The sequence below is a fragment of the Balaenoptera musculus genome, chromosome 20 (assembly GCF_009873245.2).
Source record: "Balaenoptera musculus isolate JJ_BM4_2016_0621 chromosome 20, mBalMus1.pri.v3, whole genome shotgun sequence".
In the NCBI taxonomy this organism is placed as follows: Eukaryota; Metazoa; Chordata; class Mammalia; order Artiodactyla; family Balaenopteridae; genus Balaenoptera; species Balaenoptera musculus.
Window position 1 is genome coordinate 23,734,383 of NC_045804.1, and position 19,941 is coordinate 23,754,323.

A 19,941-nucleotide genomic window follows, 5' to 3' on the forward strand; every position below is an offset into this window, starting at 1 on the left:
CTACTCCCCAACCCCCCATCAGCCTGCCCTGCTTCAAGATTAGAGGAAAGAAGGGTGGCTGGAGCCAGGAAATGCCACTCTCCCAAGTTGGCCAGAGGAAGCAGAGAAACCCGTGTTTGCCAAAGCACAAGATGTGGCGTTCGTTCTACCCTTCTACAGAATGCTTTGCACGGCCTCTGTTTAAGGCTATCCATACTGTCTTTAACTCCCAAATAATTCTATCCTATTCAAGACCACCTTATCACTGAGGCAGACCTTGTCCCACTTAAGGTTGCTTTCCTTTCCCATCTGTTTTCCGCTTCTCTGAGTACGGAATTCTCAATCAGAACTGGTTTGAGTCCCTGATCAGCCTCCTTCCCGTTCTCGCTGCGTGACCTTGAGTGAACCATAACTTCTCCGGGCCTACTTTCCTTGTCTGTGAAACGAAGGCCAAACGTCTACCGCACCAAACATCCTTGTGGTGAGGAACAAATGTGAAAGCCCTTTGTGAGCTGTAAAAAGTAATAAAATTTTGGCTATTCTGGACCTCTAGTCACTCTTCCAGAACCCCTCCCTTTCCACTGAGATTCGCCCTACAAATCGCGCCCGGGGCGGGCACTTCTCACCACCCTCCTCTCGCAGTCTTTCCTATTGGCTTACGCAACGACCTCGCGGCGCCGAGTGTTGACGCCACGCCGCCTCCGCCGGCGAAGGGTGACGCATTGGTCCCGCCCCCGGCCGCGCCTGGCCTCCCGCGGGGCCCCGCCCTACGGGCCGACGCGGCGCGGATCCCGCCCCGCGGGTGACGTGTGGCGCGCGCGGCTTAGCCGCCCCGGCAGTTGGTGCAGCGGCGGTAGGGCTGGGTGCGCTCGCTTCACCCCTCCCCTCCTCCGTCCCGGGCCCCCACCCAGCCGGGCCCAGCCGCAGCCCCAGCCCCAGCGGCCCGTCCCGTGCGGGCCCTTGTCGTCCCCTCAGCCGGCGACGCCCCGGGCCGGCCGCCCGCCACCATGGAGCTGGAGGACGGTGTGGTGTACCAGGAGGAGCCCGGCGGCTCCGGGGCCGTGATGTCGGAGCGGGTGTCCGGCCTGGCCGGCTCCATCTACCGCGAGTTCGAGCGGCTCATCGGGCGCTACGACGAGGAGGTGGTCAAGGAGCTGATGCCACTGGTGGTGGCCGTGCTGGAGAACCTGGACTCGGTGTTCGCGCAGGACCAGGAGCACCAGGTGGAGCTGGAGCTGCTGCGGGACGACAACGAGCAGCTCATCACCCAGTACGAGCGAGAGAAGGCGCTGCGCAAGCACGCCGAGGAGGTGAGGGCCGGCCGGCTGGGAGTGCGAGGGCCCGGCCCGAGGGCGGGCCGGGGGCCGGGGGTCGCGGTCCGTCTCAGGATGGGAGGGGCGTCGGCCTCCTGGAGGCAGGCCTGAGGCCGAGGCCAACCGGACCGAGCCCGGCGGCCGCGAGGTCCCGGGACCCCCGGCCGGCGTTGGACGCCCAGGCAGGCTAGTGAGTGTCCAGGAGAAGAGAGTGAGATGGGGGAAGCAAGGCCCGGGGAGGAAGCCACAGCCTGGCCTGAGGGCACCTGGGATTGGCTGAGAGCGGAGATTTTAGGGTGTCTTTCTGCCTCTTGTAGTTTAGGGAAGTTTCCGACCACCGTGGGATAGTCAGATGGCGGTTCAAACTTTTACCACGGGCGGGGTGGGGGGGGGAGCATTTAAACACTACTGCCCTGGATATGTAACTTCCGCTGGTTCCAGCACCTTTCCTGGGGGTTGCTGCTTTGGGAAGTTAGAGATCTTCCTCTTTCGGCCAGTTTCTTGTTGACGTTTTAACCCTACTGAGAAAGAGGTTTTATTTTATGTTTTAAGTGCCTTGGTTGACACTTTGTCAACAGTTAGATGTTGTATGACAATACTCTGTAAATATGGAGAGTATGCAATTTTATCTTATTGGTATCCCACATCAAAGCTTTCTTCCTTGTCAGGTGGTAACCTTGGACAGTTCCCTTTAAAAACCCTTTGTTTATTTATAAAGAGGATGGGAACGGGGTGAGGGGCAGGTTGAGGAGGTGTGGGTGACAGTTGGCAAGCCTTTTCAAAGACTACAGTTTACAGGTGCTCTTGGCCAGCTTTTAACTTTAGTGCCTCAGCAGTGTGACCTCGGTGCCCTAACCTTGAGTCTGTGAACCTTTTGCAGCTCTGGAGTGCAAGTGACAGGTCTTTGACTTCTTGAGACAGTAGAGGATTTTAGCTTTCAGGATGTGTAGGCATTATTTCTGTGGAACTTATCTAATACAGGTGAAGTGTCCTATTCATCTTTGTTTCTTAAGCATCTAGCAAACCTGGTTAAATATATGGTGATTGAAGGAAGCTAAATAACTAATTATTGAAGGAACGACATGTTGTATTTCCAGAATACTTGAAAAGTTTTTTTTTCTTTTTAAAAATTTATTTATTTATTTATTTATTTTTGGCTGTGTTGGGTGTTCGTTGCTTCACGAGGGCTTTCCCTAGTTGTGGTGAGTGGCGGCTGCTCTTCGTTGTGGTGCGCGGGGTTCTCATTGCGGTGGCCTCTTTTGTTGCGGGGCACGGGCTTTAGGCGCGCGGGCTTCAGTAGTTGTGGCACGCAGGCTCAGTAGTTGTGGCTCGCGGGCTCTAGAGTGCAGGCTCACTAGTTGTGGTGCGCAGGCTCACTAGTTGTGGCACACAGGCTTAGTTGCTCTGCGGCATGTGGGATCTTCCTCGACCAGGTCTCGAACCCGTGTGCCCTGCATTGGCAGGCGGATTCTTAACCACCGCGCCCCCAGGGAAGCCCCAATACTTGAAAAGTTTTAAGGATGTGCAGCTCATTTCCTAAGACTAAGTAGTACCACCATTTAAACTTATTGTCACTTACACCTTTGTACCAGGTCTTTCTTTTTAAAAATAAATTTATTTATTTATTTATTTATTTAGGGCTGCGTTGGGTCTTTGTTGCTGCGTGCGCGGGCTTTCTCTAGTTGCCGCGAGTGGGGACTAGTCTTTGTTGCGGTGCGCGGGCTTATCATTGCGGTGGCTTCTCGCTGCAGAGCAGGGCTCTAGGTGTGCAGGCTTCAGTAGTTGTGGCACACGAGCTTAGTTGTTCCGTGGCATGTGGGATCTTCCTGGACCAGGGATCGGACCCGTGTCCCCTGTGTTGGCAGGTGGATTCTTAAACACTGTGCCACTGGGGAAGTCCCTGTTTTTTTTTTTTTTCCTTAAGCTTGACTGTATGATGATTTTTAGTTCTGATTTTGTGATCCATTTGTCTCAAAGGAATGCTATTGAATTTGCCAAACAAAATTGACTTTATTTCAAGAGTATTTCCAAGTATATAGGGAAGGAAGGGTTGAAAAAGAAAATCTAAGGATGGAATCAAAATTTCCACTGGTTTGTTAGCTGTTTACGGAACTGTTTATGGAACGGAGGTTATGTACTACTACTCCTGAGATGACTTGCCATGTCTTCATGCTCAGACAGGTCCTTGCCATTGTGTGGATGTAAATGGAAAGACTGTGGAATTAACCAAATATACACACAGGTGAGGAACAGGCCCAGCATGACCTGTTACTGCAGATAAAAGAAATTACTCCTTTCAGCCTTAAACTCCTGTCAGTCCATGTAAACATAGGCAAAATGCCAGGGTCGCACGTGCCCAGAAAACCATCTGCCACAGGTTGCAGAATCAGAAAATAAAACTAAGCTGCTAGACTCTGGATTGTATATTAATTTCTTAAGTAAATGACTTTAAAAAAATAGATTATCCAATGACTTTCTTTGTAATTTATGCTTTTTCAAATATGTCTGTAAATTTTCTATAATGAAACCTTTGGGCAAAGGGCCATGATCTGAGAATACAGAACATTGATGTAATGCTAGATGAGCCAACTTCCAGACCATAAATGTAAAACCATCTTGTTAGTTTTCATGTAAGATCATAAATCAAGTTTTACCCAAGTACTCAGAAATTCAGTCTTAGTCCAATATGCAGAAATGATTCTGTGTTTAATTTTCTTTGAGTGTTTGTGGCCTTTAATACGAAGACTATTTCCATAAACAGTCTGGTATTACAGCAAAAATGCCTCAGGGTATTTACAACAAGAATATTTGAAAGTATGGAAATTGACCATCACCAGAGAGAGTTAAGTAAATTCTGAGCACCTCTGTGGAAATTTAGGAGGATATGTAAATAACGAGGATGTTTTAGGAGGTGTGAAGTGCTTTAATCTCTTGCTTGCAGGAATTCTCAACAAGGAATCAGGAAGTTAATCTTTATTATAATGGTACTAAATTTGAATACCTTCTGTCTTTTTAATTGCTTATTTGAATTTGTTGTGTGGAGTTAGCCTGATGGTTTTGAGTCTGTAAAAACAATTTGAAGGAGGGCTGATTTTAGATAGATTTGTAACCAGCTTCAAATGCTAATCAAGAAATCTATCATTTTATAGCTCTCACCATTCTCCCCTTTGGGCTCCCTGCTCCAGCCATGTATATTTTTTCCATTCTTTAACCAAGTCCTGTCTGATGCCTTTGCCCATGCTGTTTCCTTGGCCTAGAGTGCTTTTCCCTCAGAGCTTCACCCTGGCTAGCTCCTCACTTTTGGCTCAGCTTAAATTTCACTTCTTCTGCTAGACTTTTCCTGTCTACTCTATCCAGAGTAAGCCTTGTGAATCTATGAACAATTTACCTGTAAATCAATAATTAAAAAAAAATCTGGAGAGGGAATTTCTTGGCGGTCCAGTGGTTAGGACACGGTGCTTTCACTGCTGGAGCCCGGCTTCAACACCTGGTTGGGGAACTAATCCCACAAGCTGAGTGGTGCAGACAAAAAAAAAAAAAATCTGGAGAAAGATGTTATTCTTGGGGAAGAATATATTAGTGTTTTTTATGTTTTTGTTTGTGTAAGTTCTGATTCTTTTAAAATAGACATGATTTGTTTTGAGTAATTAAAAAAAAAAAGAAAACTTCCCTGAAGTAGGCAAATGAATTAAAGAACTTTTTTTTGTAGGAATTTAGTTTTTAAAAATTAAAAAAAAAATTTTATTGACATACAGTTGATCTACAATGTCGTGTTAGTTTCAGATGTACAGCAAAGTGATTCAGTTATACATAGGGAATTTAGTTTCAAAGTGAGAGTTTATTTAGCATGATTGGGTGGAGGGAGATTGCACATAAAAATGAAGATGTACCCTCTTCATCCTCCGTGAGTGGTAGAAGCATGTATGAAGACAGAATATCTTTGCTGGGAAGAAGATGTTGTGATTATGTGATTTTATGACTGCTTTTCTGTGGCTTTTTGTCTGAAAAAGACTGGGGTGATTAAGTGCAGAGATGAGAGATATTACTGAGAATATTCTAATTAACTTTTCCCCAATGAATCACCACTTAAAGAAGTAACAAAATGGATGTTTTATATTAAGACTTTAATCAGGTTGTTTTCTTTGGAAGTCTATGAACATGGGAGTGAGTGATAAGACTTGTGGGCAGGAAAGCAGGCATTGATACTGATTTTTTAAAATCGATGTTGTAGTTCTCACTGATTCATAAAAGTATTTTAATCAAAAGTTAAGGAAATTAATTTTGATTTGTTTGCAAAATAATTTACAATGAAAGTTCACTTCTTTAATAAACACTTAAAAAGGAATATTTGAAGTCTTTTCAGTTTAGTTTTATGATTTTTTTTATCAAGACAGGAGTGAAGAGTAATTTTGAATACTTAAGCTTATATTTGTTGATGGTGGCTATTGAGGACTTAGGATGCTAAAAGTGGAAATTCCCTATTTGCTTCAACATTAAGTTTATTTTGTGTCTTTAGCACAGTTGTTATTTAAATTGGTAATTATGATGTTTATTCAGATTTTTAGCCTTAATTCTATTACTCTAGTGTCAAAAGAAATTTAATTCGCTATTAAGTAGATTATGGGGATTCCCTGGTGGTCCAGTGGTTACAAGTCTGAGCTTCCACTGCAGGGGTCATGGGTTCCATCCCTGTTCAGGAAACTAAGTGGAGCAGTAGGGGAAAAGTAGTTTGTTTATATGCACAGATGATCTGTTAGTAGGTCCATTAGTTGTTAACATTTGACATAAAGTTTTCAAACACTTTTAAAAAGTGAAGTCTCTCTGTGGCACCTGTTCAGTGTTTTTTTTTTTTTTTAAACATTTATTTAGGGCATGCCGGGTCTTTGTTGCGGCACATGGGATATTCATTGCGGCTTGTGGGATCTTTAGTTGCAGCATGCAGGATCTTTTTTTAGTTGCGGCATGCAGGCTCATAGTTGCAACATGCATGTGGGGTCTAGTTTCCTGACCAGGGATTGAACCGTGGCCCCCTTCATCGGGAGTGTGGAGTCTTACTCACTGGACCCCAGGGAAGTACTTGCATTTGTTTTAAATAGGCTAACTTGATTTTTTCTTCTGTGAAAATTTCACTTTATATATTTGCCACCATATTTTTTTCCTTGAAACCAGTATCCTGTGGTATGTTCAGGGAATTAAAGATTTTTGCTCCAAGGATTGACTGAGGTGCTGACTTCATTTCTCTCTTGGTTCAGTTAGAGCAAGGGTCAGCAGCTTTTCAGAATGTTATGTTACCTCTTAATTTCTAAGTTTTAGAATGCTCAAAATACACTTTAGTGCTTCATTGATCTCTGTATGCCCAAATTATTTTGTATATAAAATGAGTACATTTTAAAATACACTTAAAATACATATTTTTAAAAATACCATTGTTTTTTCTTGCAGAACTATTTGAAATAAGCTTCACACTGCCCCTAGTCAGAGTAGATATGTCCTTGCATCTTGTCAATCCCTGCTTCCAGGCACTTTCTGAAATGAACAGTGTATTTGTTCTCTAGGGGAACGTGTGTACATTGGTGGGAGGGGGTGTGTGTTACCTTGTGAAATGGTAATCAGTTAACCATTGTTTAGCTATTAAGACAGATCTTACCCTTTACCTTTAGTGATTTCTGAATTTAAGTATCTAACTGAGATACATTATATGTCCTTGGGATGGTGACATTCACATTTTACTTATTTAAAATCACAAAAGAGACTATCAAAATGGGTAAGGTACCAAGATGGATTAGTAGAGTAAGAACTACTCACTAGATTACTGTGGTATAAGCCATCAGTCACTGATCCAATTCGGTGCCTATGTTTGGTATGTAAGTTTCTTGGACTCCTTAGCTTACCTTTAACTACACACTGCATACTTAAATCACATGGAACCTTTTGGTTCCCAGGAGAGCTAGTATTAGACTGTGGCCAAATACCTGTTCTTTTGTTCCCTTGACCAATGGTTGAGTTGTTTTAAAAACACCTTTTTTTTTTTTTTTGCCCTGCTCAGCACTCATAATGAGTATAGATGTTACCTAAGTAAATTACTAGGTTGAGATAAGAAATATCAGCATAGACCCAATTTAAAAATGTATGCAATGTGTTTATTCAAAAAGCTGACATTTAGAAATATATGTGTGTAGGGCTTCCCTGGTGGCGCAGTGGTTAAGAATCCGCCTGTCAGTGCAGGGGACACGGGTTCGATCCCTGGTCTGGGGAGATTCCACATGCCACGGAACAACTAAGCCTGTGTGCCACAGCTGCTGAGCATGCGCTCTAGAGCCCGCGAGCCACAACTACTGAGCCCGTGTGCCACAACTATTGAAGCCTGCATGCCTAGAGCCAGCATTCTGCAACAAGAGAAGCCACCACAATGAGAAGCCCGCGCACTGCAACGAAGAGTAGCCCCTGCTCGCCGCAACTAGAGAAAGCCCGCACACAGCAATGAAGACCCTATGCAGCCAAAAATAAATAAATAAATATATAAAAAAAAGAAATATATGTGTGTAAATTCTATACATTTTGAAGTTTTGGCCAGTGATATTTTGTTATTAGCTTTAATACAAGTCTGTGGAATTCACTTAAGAATTCTGGTGTCTACATACAGACTGAAAGTGAGGGGATGGAAAAAGATATTCCATGCAAATGGAAATCAAAAGAAAGCTGGAGTAGCAATACTCATATCAGACAAAATAGACTTCAAAATAAAGAATGTTACAAGAGACATAGAAGGACACTTCATAATAATCAAAGGATCAATCCAAGAAGAAGATATAACAATTGTAAATATATATGCACCCAACATAGGAGCACCTCAGTATATAAGGCAAACGCTAACAGCAATAAAAGGAGAAATCGACAGAAACACAATAATAGTGGGGGACTTTAATACCCCAGTCTCATCAATGGACAGATCATCCAGACAGAAAATCAATAAGGAAACACAGGCCTTAAATGACACATTAGACCAGATGGACTTAGCAGCCGAATACACTTTCTCCTCAAGTGCATACAGAATGTTCTCCAGGGTAGATCACATCTTGGGCCACAAATCAAGCCTCGGTAAATTTAAGAAAATTGAAATTATATCAAGCATCTTTTCTGACCACACGCTATGAGATTAGAAATCAATTACAGGAGGGACTTCCCTGGTGGTCCAGTGGTTAAGACTCTGCATTTCCAATGCTGGGGGTGCGGGTTCCATCCCTGGTTGGGGAAACTAAGATCCCACATGCTGCACGACACAGCCAAAAGAAAAGAAGAAAAGAAGAAAAGAAAATCAGTTACAGGAAAAAAACTGTTAAAAACACAAACACATGGAGGCTAAGCAATATGTTACTAAGCAACCAGTGGACCACTGAAGAAATCAAAGAGGAAATAAGAAAAAAATACCTACAGACAAATGATAATGAAAACACAATGGTCCAAAACCTCTGGGATGCAGCAAAAGCAGTTCTAAGAGGGAAGTTTATAGCAGTACAATCTTACCTGAGGAAACAAGAAAAATCTCAAATAAACAACCTAACCTTACACCTAAAGCAACTAGAGAAAGAGGAACAAATAGAACCCAAAGTTAGTAGAAGGAAATAAATCGTAAAGATTAGAACAGAAATAAATGAAATAGAAGACAACAATAGCAAAGGTCAATGAAACTAAAAGCTGGTTCTTTGAGAAGATAAACAAAATTGGTAAACCTTTAGCCAGACTCATCAAGAAAAAAAGGGGACAGGGCTCAAATCAATAAAATTAGAAATGAAAGAGGAGAAGTTAAAACTGACACAAAGGAAATACAAGGGATCATAAGAGACTACAACAAGCAACTATCATGCCAATAAAATGGACAACCTAGAAGAAATGGACAAATTCTTAGAAAAGCACAACCTTCCAAGACTGAAGTTGGAAGAAATAGAAAATGTCAACAGACCATGCATAAGTACTGAAATTGAAACAGTGGTTAAAAGACTTCCAACAAACAAAAGTCAAGGACCAGATGGCTTCACAGGGGAGTTCTAGCAATCTTTTAGGGAAGAGTTAACACCTACCCTTCTGAAACTCTTCCAGAAAATTACAGAGGAAGGAATACTCCCAAGCTCATTCTATGAGGCCACCATCAGCCTGATACCAAAACCAGAGAAGATATCACACACACATAAAAATTACAGGCCAATATCACTGATGAACATAGATGCAGAAATCCTCAACAAAATACTAGCAAACCAAATTCAACAATACATTAAAAGGATCATCCACCATGATCAAGTGAGATTGATGCCAGGGATGCAAGGATTCTTCAGTATCCACAAATCAATCAGTGTGATATACTAGATTAACAAAGTGAAGAATAAAAAGCATATTATCATCTTAATTGATGCAGAAAAAGCTTTTGATAAAACTCAACACCCATGATAAAAGCTCTCCAGAAAGTGGGAATAGAGGGAACTTACTTCAACATAATAAAGGCTGTATATGACAAACCCACAGCTAACATCATTCTGCACTGTGAAAAGCCGAAATTATTCCCTCTAAGATTGGGAAACAATCCTATTTACCATCACATCAAAAAGAATGACAGGTTTTGGTAACTACAGATGTGATGGGAATAGGGAAAAATAAAGTGTGGATAAAAATGGGTCCAGGAATCGGGAAGCTATGGTTTCTCAAGTAGCTGCTTTAGTCATTAAAGCCTAAATGTCCATTCTCTTAATCACACATCTGAATTCCTAAAGTAGCAGTATTTTGATTCATCCCTCTCGTTGAGTGTGCTGATAGGATCGTCCCTTCAAAACCACAGACCCAAGGGCCAGGTTTTGGGCAGGGAGGCTCTTGCCTACCAGACCTGTGGAGACATCCCACCGCCCCCTCCACCGACTGCCTTGCAGGGTAGGGTGTAGTAACATCAGACTAGACATCAGGATAGTAAATCCCAGGGTTTGCTTAAGGGGTGGTATGGTGATAACTCAGTTGGTTTACACTTCTAATAGAAGCCCATGTAATCTAAAATAAAACTGCCTATATCAAGTCGAAAAAAAATATATAATACCTAGGAATAACCCTACCTAAGGAGACAAAAGACCTCTACTGTGAAAACTATAAGGCACTGATGAAAGAAATCAGAGATGACACAAACAGATGGAAGGATATACCGTGTTCTTGGGTTGGAAGAATCAGTATTGTCAAAAGGACTATATTTCCCAAGGCAATCTGCAGATTCAGTGCAATCCCTATCAAATTACCAATGGCATTTTTCACAGAACTAGAACAAAAAATTCTAAAATTTATATGGAAACAAAAAAGACCCTGAATAACCAAAGCAATTCTGAGAAAGAAAAGTGGAGCTGGAGGAATCAGGATCCCTGACTTCAGACTGTACTACAGAGCTTACAGTAATCAAAACAGTATGGTACTGGCACAAAAACAGAAAAATAGATCAGTGGAACAGGATAGAAAGCCTAGAAATAAACACATGCACCTATGGTCAATTAATCTATGACAAAGGAGGCAAGAATATACAATGGAGAAAACGCAGTCTTTTCAATAAATGGTGCTGGGAAAACTAGACAGCTACACGTAAAAATATGAAATTAGAACACTCTCTAACACCATACACAAAAATAAGCTTGAAATGGATCAAAGACCTAAATGTGAGGCTGGACAGTATAAAACTCTTAGAGGAAAACATAGGCAGAACACTCTTTGGCATAAATCGCAGCAATATCTTTTTTGATCCACCTCCTTGAGTAATGAAAATAAAAACAAAAATAAACAAATGGGACCTAGTTAAACTTAAAAGCTTCTGCGCAGCAGAAGAAACCATAAACAAAACGAAAAGACAACCCACAGAATGGGAGAAAATACTTGCAAACAAAGTGACCAACAAGGGTTGCTACGACAGTCAAAAAATGCAGAAGATCTAAATAGACAGTTCTCCAAAGAAGACGTACAGATGGCCAAAAAACACATGAAAAGATACTCAACATCACTAATTATCAGAGAAGTGCAAATCAAAACTACAATGAGGTAACACCTCACAGCAGTCAGAATGGCCTTCATCAAAAATCTACAAACAATAAATGCTGGAGAGGGTGTGGAGAAAAGGGTACCCTCCTACACTGTTGGTGGGAATATAAATTGGTACAACCACAATGGAGAACAGTATGGAGGTTCCTTAAAAAACTAAAAATAGAACTACCATATGATCTAGCAGTCCCACTCCTGGGCATATATCTGGAGAAAACCATAATCTGAAAGGATACATGCACCCCCACATTCATTGCAACACTGTTTACAATAGCCAAGACATGGAAGCAACCTAAATGTACATCAACAGAGGGATGGGCAGAGAATATATGGTACATATATTCAGTGGACTATTAGCCTATAAAAAGAATGAAATAATGCCGTTTGCAGCAACATGGATGGATCTAGAGATTATCATACTAAGTGAAGTAAGTCAGACGGAGAAAGACAAATATATGATATTGCTTAAATGTGGAATCTAAAAAATGGTATAAATGAACTTATGTACAAAGCAGAAATAGAGTCTCAGATGTAGAAAACAAACTTATAGTTACTGGGGGGGAAATGGGGGAAGTGATAAATTGGGAGATTGGGATTGGCATATACACACTACTATATATAAAATAGATAACTAATAAGGACTTACTGTATAGCACAGGAAATACTCTCTAATGACCTATATGAGAAAAGAATCTAAAAAAGAGTGGATATATGTATATGTACAACTGATTCACTTTGCTGTACAGCAGAAACTAGCACAACATTTTCAATCAACTGTACTCCAATAAAAATTAAAAGAAAAAATAATAAACAGTACATTTCAAGGGAAGAAAAAAAGAATTTTCGTGTCTAGTAGTTTGGCATAGTTCTGCTGAAAACGTTTGAACTGAGCCATGGGAATTTACATGTTAATACAATAGAGAAGTTTCTAAGTTGAGGATTTAGAATTATTATTGGGAACTTTAAAAATACCGTTTTTATTTTTTAAGAGGAAGGTGGTGAATTAAAATTTTTGAGTACCTGCTCTGTATCATGTACTCTGCTACATAATTTATTTTATTATTATTATTTATTTATTTTGTGGCTGCGTTGGTTCTTCGTTGCTGCGTGCAGGCTTTCTCTAGTTGTGGCGAGCAGGGGCTACTCTTCGTTGCGGTGCACGGGCTTCTCATTGCGGTGGCTTCTCTTGTTGTGGAGCACGGGCTGTAGGCACATGGGCTCAGTAGTTGTGCGTGGGCTCAGTAGTTGTGGTGCATGGGCTCAGTAGTTGTGGCTCGCGGGCTCTAGAACGCAAGCTCAGTAGTTGTGGCGTACGGGCTTAGTTGCTCCGTGGCATGTGGGATCTTCCTGGACCAGGGATCGAACCCATGTCCCTTGCATTGGCGGGTGGATTCTTAACTGCTGCGCCACCAGGGAGTTCCCCCCCTTTTATTTTTGAGGTCAGTAAACTTTTTCAGTAAACCACCCCCAGCTTTTTATTAGGAAAATTTTCAAAAATACAGAAAAATGAAAAGTATGTTTATTATCTATATATTTGTTACCTGGATTCAGTAGTTCTTTTATTTATCTACCTACACACCACATACATATGACAAAATATATACATACATACGCATATTTTTAAATTGCTGAACCATTTCAAAGTAAATTGCAGATGTTATGACACATCACCCTTCAGTACTTAAAGTACTTACCTAAAAATGAAAGCATTGTACCATATAACCACAATTTTATTTACATAGGAGAACATTTTCTAATATCTAATATTCCATTTGAATTAATGTTTAGGAACAGAGTACATGTCAGTTATAGAGGTAAGTTAATATTTTTATAGTGAACTAATGTCACTCACCTGGAAGGAAGAAATGATTGCAGTTTAGCTACTTTTCTGTAAGAAATTTAAATCTGAGATTTATAAAACAATTAAAATTGGTTAAAAATTTTTATTTAAGATTATAGTATAAAAATACCATGGATTATATTTCCCCTTTGAAACTTAGAGATGCAGAAATTGAGAAACTACCCTACATTTAATGTTTTCTCTGGTAACTTTTTTACCTTGTTTCTGACTGCTTACCTGCTCCACTAGGATTTATAGAGCCTGAGGAGAATTTTTTCCTTGTAATTTGAGGTCCTGCTGATTGGATTCTCCGCAGGGGATGGGTCTAGGATTTTTGTGATTCTGGATTCTGTTATTGTCCTTTAAAATGTATTTTCACTTGCTCTTCCTGCAGGTATTTTTTAATGGCTGGGCAGAAACTCCATGATCTTCTAGTTCTTTCCTATCCCGTTCCCATAGGTAGATAAACAGGAGACATGAATAATCAGAAAGAACAAATATATATTGAGCCAGGCACTGTTCTAGACTCTGAGAATGTGGCCACAAACAGATCAGACAAGTAAGGTAGCCCTTGCTTTCTTAGAGTTTATATTGTAATAAAGAATAAACAAACCAGTTAATTACAGATTGTAATCGGTGTTACACGGGAAATAAAAAAGGTGAGGTGATACAGAGTAAAGAGGCAGGCACTTTAGATGGAACAAGCAAATTTATAAAAGGGAAGCTGTCCATGCAGGAAATAATTCATCTCATTATTTAGATATGAAGAGTAATTATTTAGATATGAAACTTTAGGTATAATAGAATTTCTCCTACTCATATTCTTTTTTTTTTCATTTTTATTTTTATTGTATTAGTTATTTATTTACTTTTGGCTGCATTGGGTCTTCGTTGCTGCATGCAGGCTTTCTCTAGTTGCGGCGAGCAGGAGCTACTCTTTGTTGTGGTGCACGGGCTTCTCATTGCGGTGGCTTCTCTTGCTGCGGAGCACAGGCTCTAGGTGCGCGGGCTTCAGTATTTGTGGCTTGCAGGCTCTAGAGCGCAAGCTCAGTAGTTATGGCGCATGGGCTTAGTTGCTCTGTGGCGTGTGGGATCTTCCCAGACCAGGGATTGAACCCATGCCTCCTGCATTGGCGGGCAGATTCTTTTTTTTTTTTATTTCATTTTTTGTGGGTAATTCTTTTTTTTTTTTTTTTTTTTAATTATTTTTGGCTGCATTGGGTGTTTGTTGCTGCGTGTGGGCTTTCTCTAGTTGCAGCGAACGGGGGCTACTCTTCATAGCAATGCGTGAGCTTCTCATTGTGGTGGCTTCTCTTGTTATGGAGCATGGGCTCTAGGCACACAGGCTTCAGTAGTTGCAGCATGCAGGCTCAGTAGTTGCAGCACACAGGCCATAGAGCATGTGGGCTTCAGTAGTTGCAACGCGTGGGCTCCGTAGTTGTGGCTCACAGGCTCTAGAGTGCAGGCTCAGTAGTTGTGGTGCACAGGGTTAGTTGCACTGTGGCATGTGGGATCTTCCTGGACCAGGGATCAAACCCGTGTCCCCTGCATTGGCAGGCAGATTCTTAACCACTGTACTACCAGGGAAGTCCCAGCCTACTCATATTCTTAAAAATTCACAAAAGTGATGGGAATTCCAAGGCGATCCAGTAGTTAGAACTATGTGCTTTCACTGCTGAGGCGCGGTTTTAATCCATGGTCGGGAAACTAAAGTCCCGCAAGCCGCATGGCGTGGCCAAAAAAAAAAACACCAAGTAAGAAAATTCACAAAAGTGAATAACTCTCATAAATGCATTTCTTCTATTTTCTGTCTTACGCGTTCTCATACTTGACTTCTCAGCAAGATTTTGTTTTTTTTTACATTTATTTATTTATTTATTTTTGCTGTGTTGGGTCTTCGTTTCTGCGCGAGGGCTTTCTCCAGTTGCGGCAAGTGGGGGCCACTTTTCATCGCGGTGCGCGGGCCTCTCACTATCGCGGCCTCTGCTGTTGCGGAGCACAGGCTCCAGACGCGCAGGCTCAGTAGTTGTGGCTCACGGGCCCAGTTGCTCCGCGGCATGTGGGATCTTCCCAGACCAGGGCTCGAACCCGTGTCCCCTGCACTGGCAGGCAGATTCTCAACCACTGCGCCACCAGGGAAGCCCTCTCAGCAACATTTGACTCTTTTGCTCACTCTTTCTTTAAGAAACATTATATTCTGGTTCTCTGACTTTGAAATCTCTTGATTTTCCTCTTACTTATGTGACCACTCTGTGGATTCTTCTTAGTCACATTAGCTTTGGTGTTCCTTGGTGCTCTTTCTAAGATCCTCGTAAGTTCTCACTCTGCACACTGTGTAGCTCATGTTTTCCATTCTGATCAGTTCAATTTACCATTTGTTGAGTGTTCCAAAATGTATATCTCATTCATTCATTTAACAGATATTTATTGAGTGCCCACTGTGTGCCTGGTACTGTGTCTGTTGGGGATACAGTGGTGAGTAAAACAGACAAGATTCTTCCCTCACGGAGCTGACAGGCTATTAAGAACAGCCTGTTAAGGCTGGATCTCTCCCTGGGGTTTCAGATCCATATTACTGTTGTTTATTGGACATGAATGTCTCCCGACATGTCCAAAACTGAACTTAACTTCCAAGCTTTCTCATCCTCTGTTCCCAGTCTTCGTGAGGGATACCACTATATACCTAGCCAGATACCAGGTCACCATTCTTAGCTGTTCTCTCTCCTTCATCCTCATTGCTGCCTTCTTTTGTTTTCAACTTTTAAATGTATCTGGAATCTCTTTACTTTTTTTCAAATCTATTTTTACTACTCTGAAGAGCTGGAACTTCTTTCATTCACACTGAATACCAGGTCTGGCACATAGGAAGTAACCATTGAAAATTTCTTTCTTTCTTTCTTTTTTTAAAAAATTAATTAATTAATTTATTTATTTTTGGCTGCATTGGCTCTTCGTTGCTACGTGCGGGCTTTCTCTAGTTGCAGCGAGCAGGGGCTACTCTTCATTGTGATGCATGGGCTTCTCATTGCGGTGGCTTCTCTTGTTGCAGAGCACGGGCTCTAGGCCCTCGGGCTTCAGTAGTTGTGGCTTGCAGGCTCTAGAGTGCAGGCTCAGTAGTTGGGGCCCATGGGCTTAGTTGCTCCACAGCATGTGGGATCCTCCCGGACCAGGGCTTGAACCCGTGTCTCCTGCACTGGCAGGTGGATTCCTAACCACTGTGCCACCAGCGAAGTCCCATTGAAAATTTCTGAATAAATGATTGTACAACTGAAACTGTCCTATAACTGATCTGTCTGCTTCCCGTATTGCCAAGCTATAAACTGTCCACCACACTGTACCCGGATCTCTCCAAAATGGCAGATCATTTCCACACTTAAAAGCCTTTAGGGGCTTCCCCGGTGGCGCAGTGGTTGAGAATCTGCCTGCCAATGCAGGGGACACGGGTTCGAGCCCTGGTCTGGGAAGATCCCACATGCCGCGGAGCAACTAGGCCCGTGAGCCACAACTACTGAGCCTGCGTGTCTGGAGCCTGTGCTCCGCAACGGGAGAGGCCGCGATAGTGAAAGGCCCGCGCACCGCGATGAAGAGTGGCCCCCGCTCGCCGCGACTAGAGAAAGCCCTCGCACAGAAAGGAAGACCCAACACAGCCAAAAATAAATAAATAAATCAAAAAGTCAGAATGTATTAAAAAAAAAAAGTCTTTAGTGGCTCTGTCTAAAGTTCTTGAAATGACTAAAGTTTCTAACGTACAGGCCTTGTAATCTGGCTGCTCCTTATTTTACCAGTCTAATCTTTTCCTTTTAGAACCATACTGAACACCTTGGGTTTGTTATGCAAAAGGCATTTTCTCCAGGCGTTCTTGAAAGCTGCCTCTTTGCTTGGCACTCTCTTTCTCTTCTATTGCCTGGCTACCATTATTCATCTTTCAAGTTTCAATTCAGGAATGCCTTTTATGACACCCAAGTTTGGATTGTACCCATTTTATGTCTTCCCACAGCATACTGTCCTTCTCCTCTCATAGTACTTTCAGTGTTTTACCTAACTAACCTATTGCTTTAATTCCCCCACGAAACTACTGGGATGCAGTAGGTATTAGGTATTTGTTGGTTGGTTGGATGATGGATAGATAAGTATGCTAAAGGTCAAATTGCAAAGCCTAACTGTTTAAAATTCTCTTTTGAGCATTCAAATTATTGTCCTTACTGTTGGAGCCAAATTATGCTAAATAAAACTTCCAAAAAGTTCCAAAAAGTTCTTCAATAAGTCCTTTGACTTAGGCATATACAGAAAAAGTGACTTCTCCTGAGTATAGTTATTACAGACACTTTACCTACATTGTCCTATACATAGTAGATAGTCTAGAAATATTCAGGCATTTTAAAAATTGAAATATTAAGATCGTTGGAACTATTGTCAGAGTATTGTAGAGATTACTTCTGCATTAGCAAAGGTTGGCCTAGGTGATCTTAAAAGTCATGTTAGCACCATGATTCTCTGGTTGTCTTTTTTCCTTTTGGCTCTGCTACGCAGCTTGTAGGATCTTACTTCACCAACCAGGGATCGAACCCATGCCCCCTGCAGTAGAAGCACAGAGTCCTAACCACTGGACTGCCAGGAAATTACCTCTCTGATTTTTTTTTATTTTTTCCCTCACAGCGAGAAATTTGGAGATAGGGAGTGATGGCATCAAAGTCCAAGCCAAGACTCTGAGACCTCTTGTAATATACTTCATGGTTAAAAAGTAGTTTTCAGAACTCTGGACATCAAGTCTGCTTTCAAGAGAAAAAGAGAGGAGAAGAAGTGGTGTCAACCACATCTGTTCTCTCTTCGTCTGCTCAGGCTGCTATAACAAAAATACCATAGTTTAAGTGGCTTTAACAACAAATATTTATTTCCAGCTGTTCTGGAAGCTGGGAAGTCCAAGGTCATCGTGCTGGCAGATTTGATATCTGATGAGGACCCACTTCCCGGCGGTATTCTCACTGTGTCCTCACATGACAGAAGGCTCTGATTGTTTTTTAATTTATTTTAGCCACAAATATTTATTTCTAAGTTACTGATTGAGAAATAATTTCTTCTATCTGAATAAACTTGCCACAGAAATGACAGTTAAGTGCCAAAACTTAATTTTTAATTTTTACTTAGAACTTTTGATAGACATTTCTAATTAGGATACAGTAATAGTACCCTATAGTAACAAATAAAATGGTTAGTAAAACAACATTGATATTTTTGAAGACAAGTTTATTCTGAAGAATAGTGAACATTTATTTCTTAGGCATTGAGATCTATATTGATTAAAAGCATCTTCTAGGCTAATACGGTATAAATAAACTTTCTAATTTTAATTATCAGATACTCAATTTAAATTTCCTTTCAGTTATTTTGTTGCCCTTGCCTCATTTTTTGGTTACTGCTGCCTATTCAAAAACAAATACCTTTTAAAAAGTTAAACAGGTTGCACAGAATTGTGGAATCAAATAAATAGACTTTTGTAAAACCAGAAAAGTAACTTTTTAAAAAGACTAGTGTTTGTCTTTGGTTCTACTGTGAAAATAGTCTACTTGTACTTGTTTGCTGTGATTTGATTTGGGAAACATTTGACAGAAATTACCCACTCATCTGTTGCTCTGCTTAGCAAGTACTGTATGTACAAGATGCTAAAAGCCTAAGTCAACCTACGGGACACTTCACAGAGACAGGGTGGCATTTAACTGTGTTATGTGTCACTGAGTCAAAGTATGGGAGGTTTGAAAGTGTGTGATGTATTCAGAGAACTACAAAACAACTTTTTTTGGGATATATTTAAGTAGTAAATACTAGTTATCCATATGTTCTTTAAAAAATACACACGTTCTTCTGTGTATTTACATAGGTGAGTGACAAGAACTGAGGTTGAATAGCTAATCAGGGGTCAGAAAGTAAAGGACTGTGCCGTCATGTTTGGCTTTTTTTTTTCCGGCCGTGCCGTGCGGCCCATGGGATCTTAGTTCCCCGACCAGGGATCGAACCTGTGCCCCCTGCATTGGAAGCTCAGAGTCTTAACTACTGGACTGCCAGGGAAGTCCCTGCATTTGTTTTAAATAGGCTAACATGGTTTTTTCTTCTGTGAAAATTTCACTTTATATAGTTGCCACCATGTTTTTTTTCTGTAAATTTTTTTATTGTGGTAAAATATACGTAAAAAATTTTGCCGTTTTAACAGTTTTTTAAAAAGATTTTGGATGTGAACCATTTTTAAAGTCTTTATTGAGTTTGTTACAGTATTGCTTCTGTTTTATGTTTTGCTTTTTGGCCCTGAGGCATGTGGGATCTTAGGTCACCAACCAGGGATTGAACCCGCACCCCCTGCATTGGAAGGTGAAGTCTTAACCACTGGACCGCCAGGGAAGTCCCCCGTTTTAACAGTTTTTAAGTGTATAATTAAGTGGTATTAAGTACATTCACATTGTTGTGCAACCTCACCACCCTCCATCTCCAGAACTTTTTCATCATCCAAACTGAAGCTCCATACCCATGAAACAATAACTCCAGTTTCCTCCTTCTCCTACCCCCTGGAAACTACCATTCTATTTCTGTCTGAATGAATTTGACTATCCTAGGAACCTCATATAAATGGAATCATATAATATTTGCCCTTTTAAGTTTGACCTGTTTTACTTAGCGTGTTTTTAGAGCTCATCCATTTTGTAGCATGTATCATAATTTCATTCCTTTTTAAGGCTGAATAATTTTACATTATGTGTATGTAGAAGT

At 41.2% G+C, this 19,941-nt stretch overlaps 1 protein-coding gene across 8 annotated transcripts in view; it reads left to right on the top strand.

The window, feature by feature from the left end:
• Positions 1–787: 787 nt before the first annotated feature.
• Positions 788–19,941, top strand: part of SPAG9 (sperm associated antigen 9) — a 155,629-nt gene continuing 136,475 nt past the window's right edge. For 6 of the 8 annotated variants that reach the window (XM_036838219.1, XM_036838222.1, XM_036838221.1 and 3 more), the window contains exon 1: positions 789–1,289. In XM_036838219.1, coding sequence (XP_036694114.1) covers positions 987–1,289 — 303 coding nt within the window. In that variant the 5' untranslated portion in view covers positions 789–986. Of the gene's footprint in view, positions 1,290–19,941 lie in introns of all 8 variants that reach the window. The other 2 variants (XM_036838218.1, XM_036838220.1) reach the window with 1 other exon arrangement.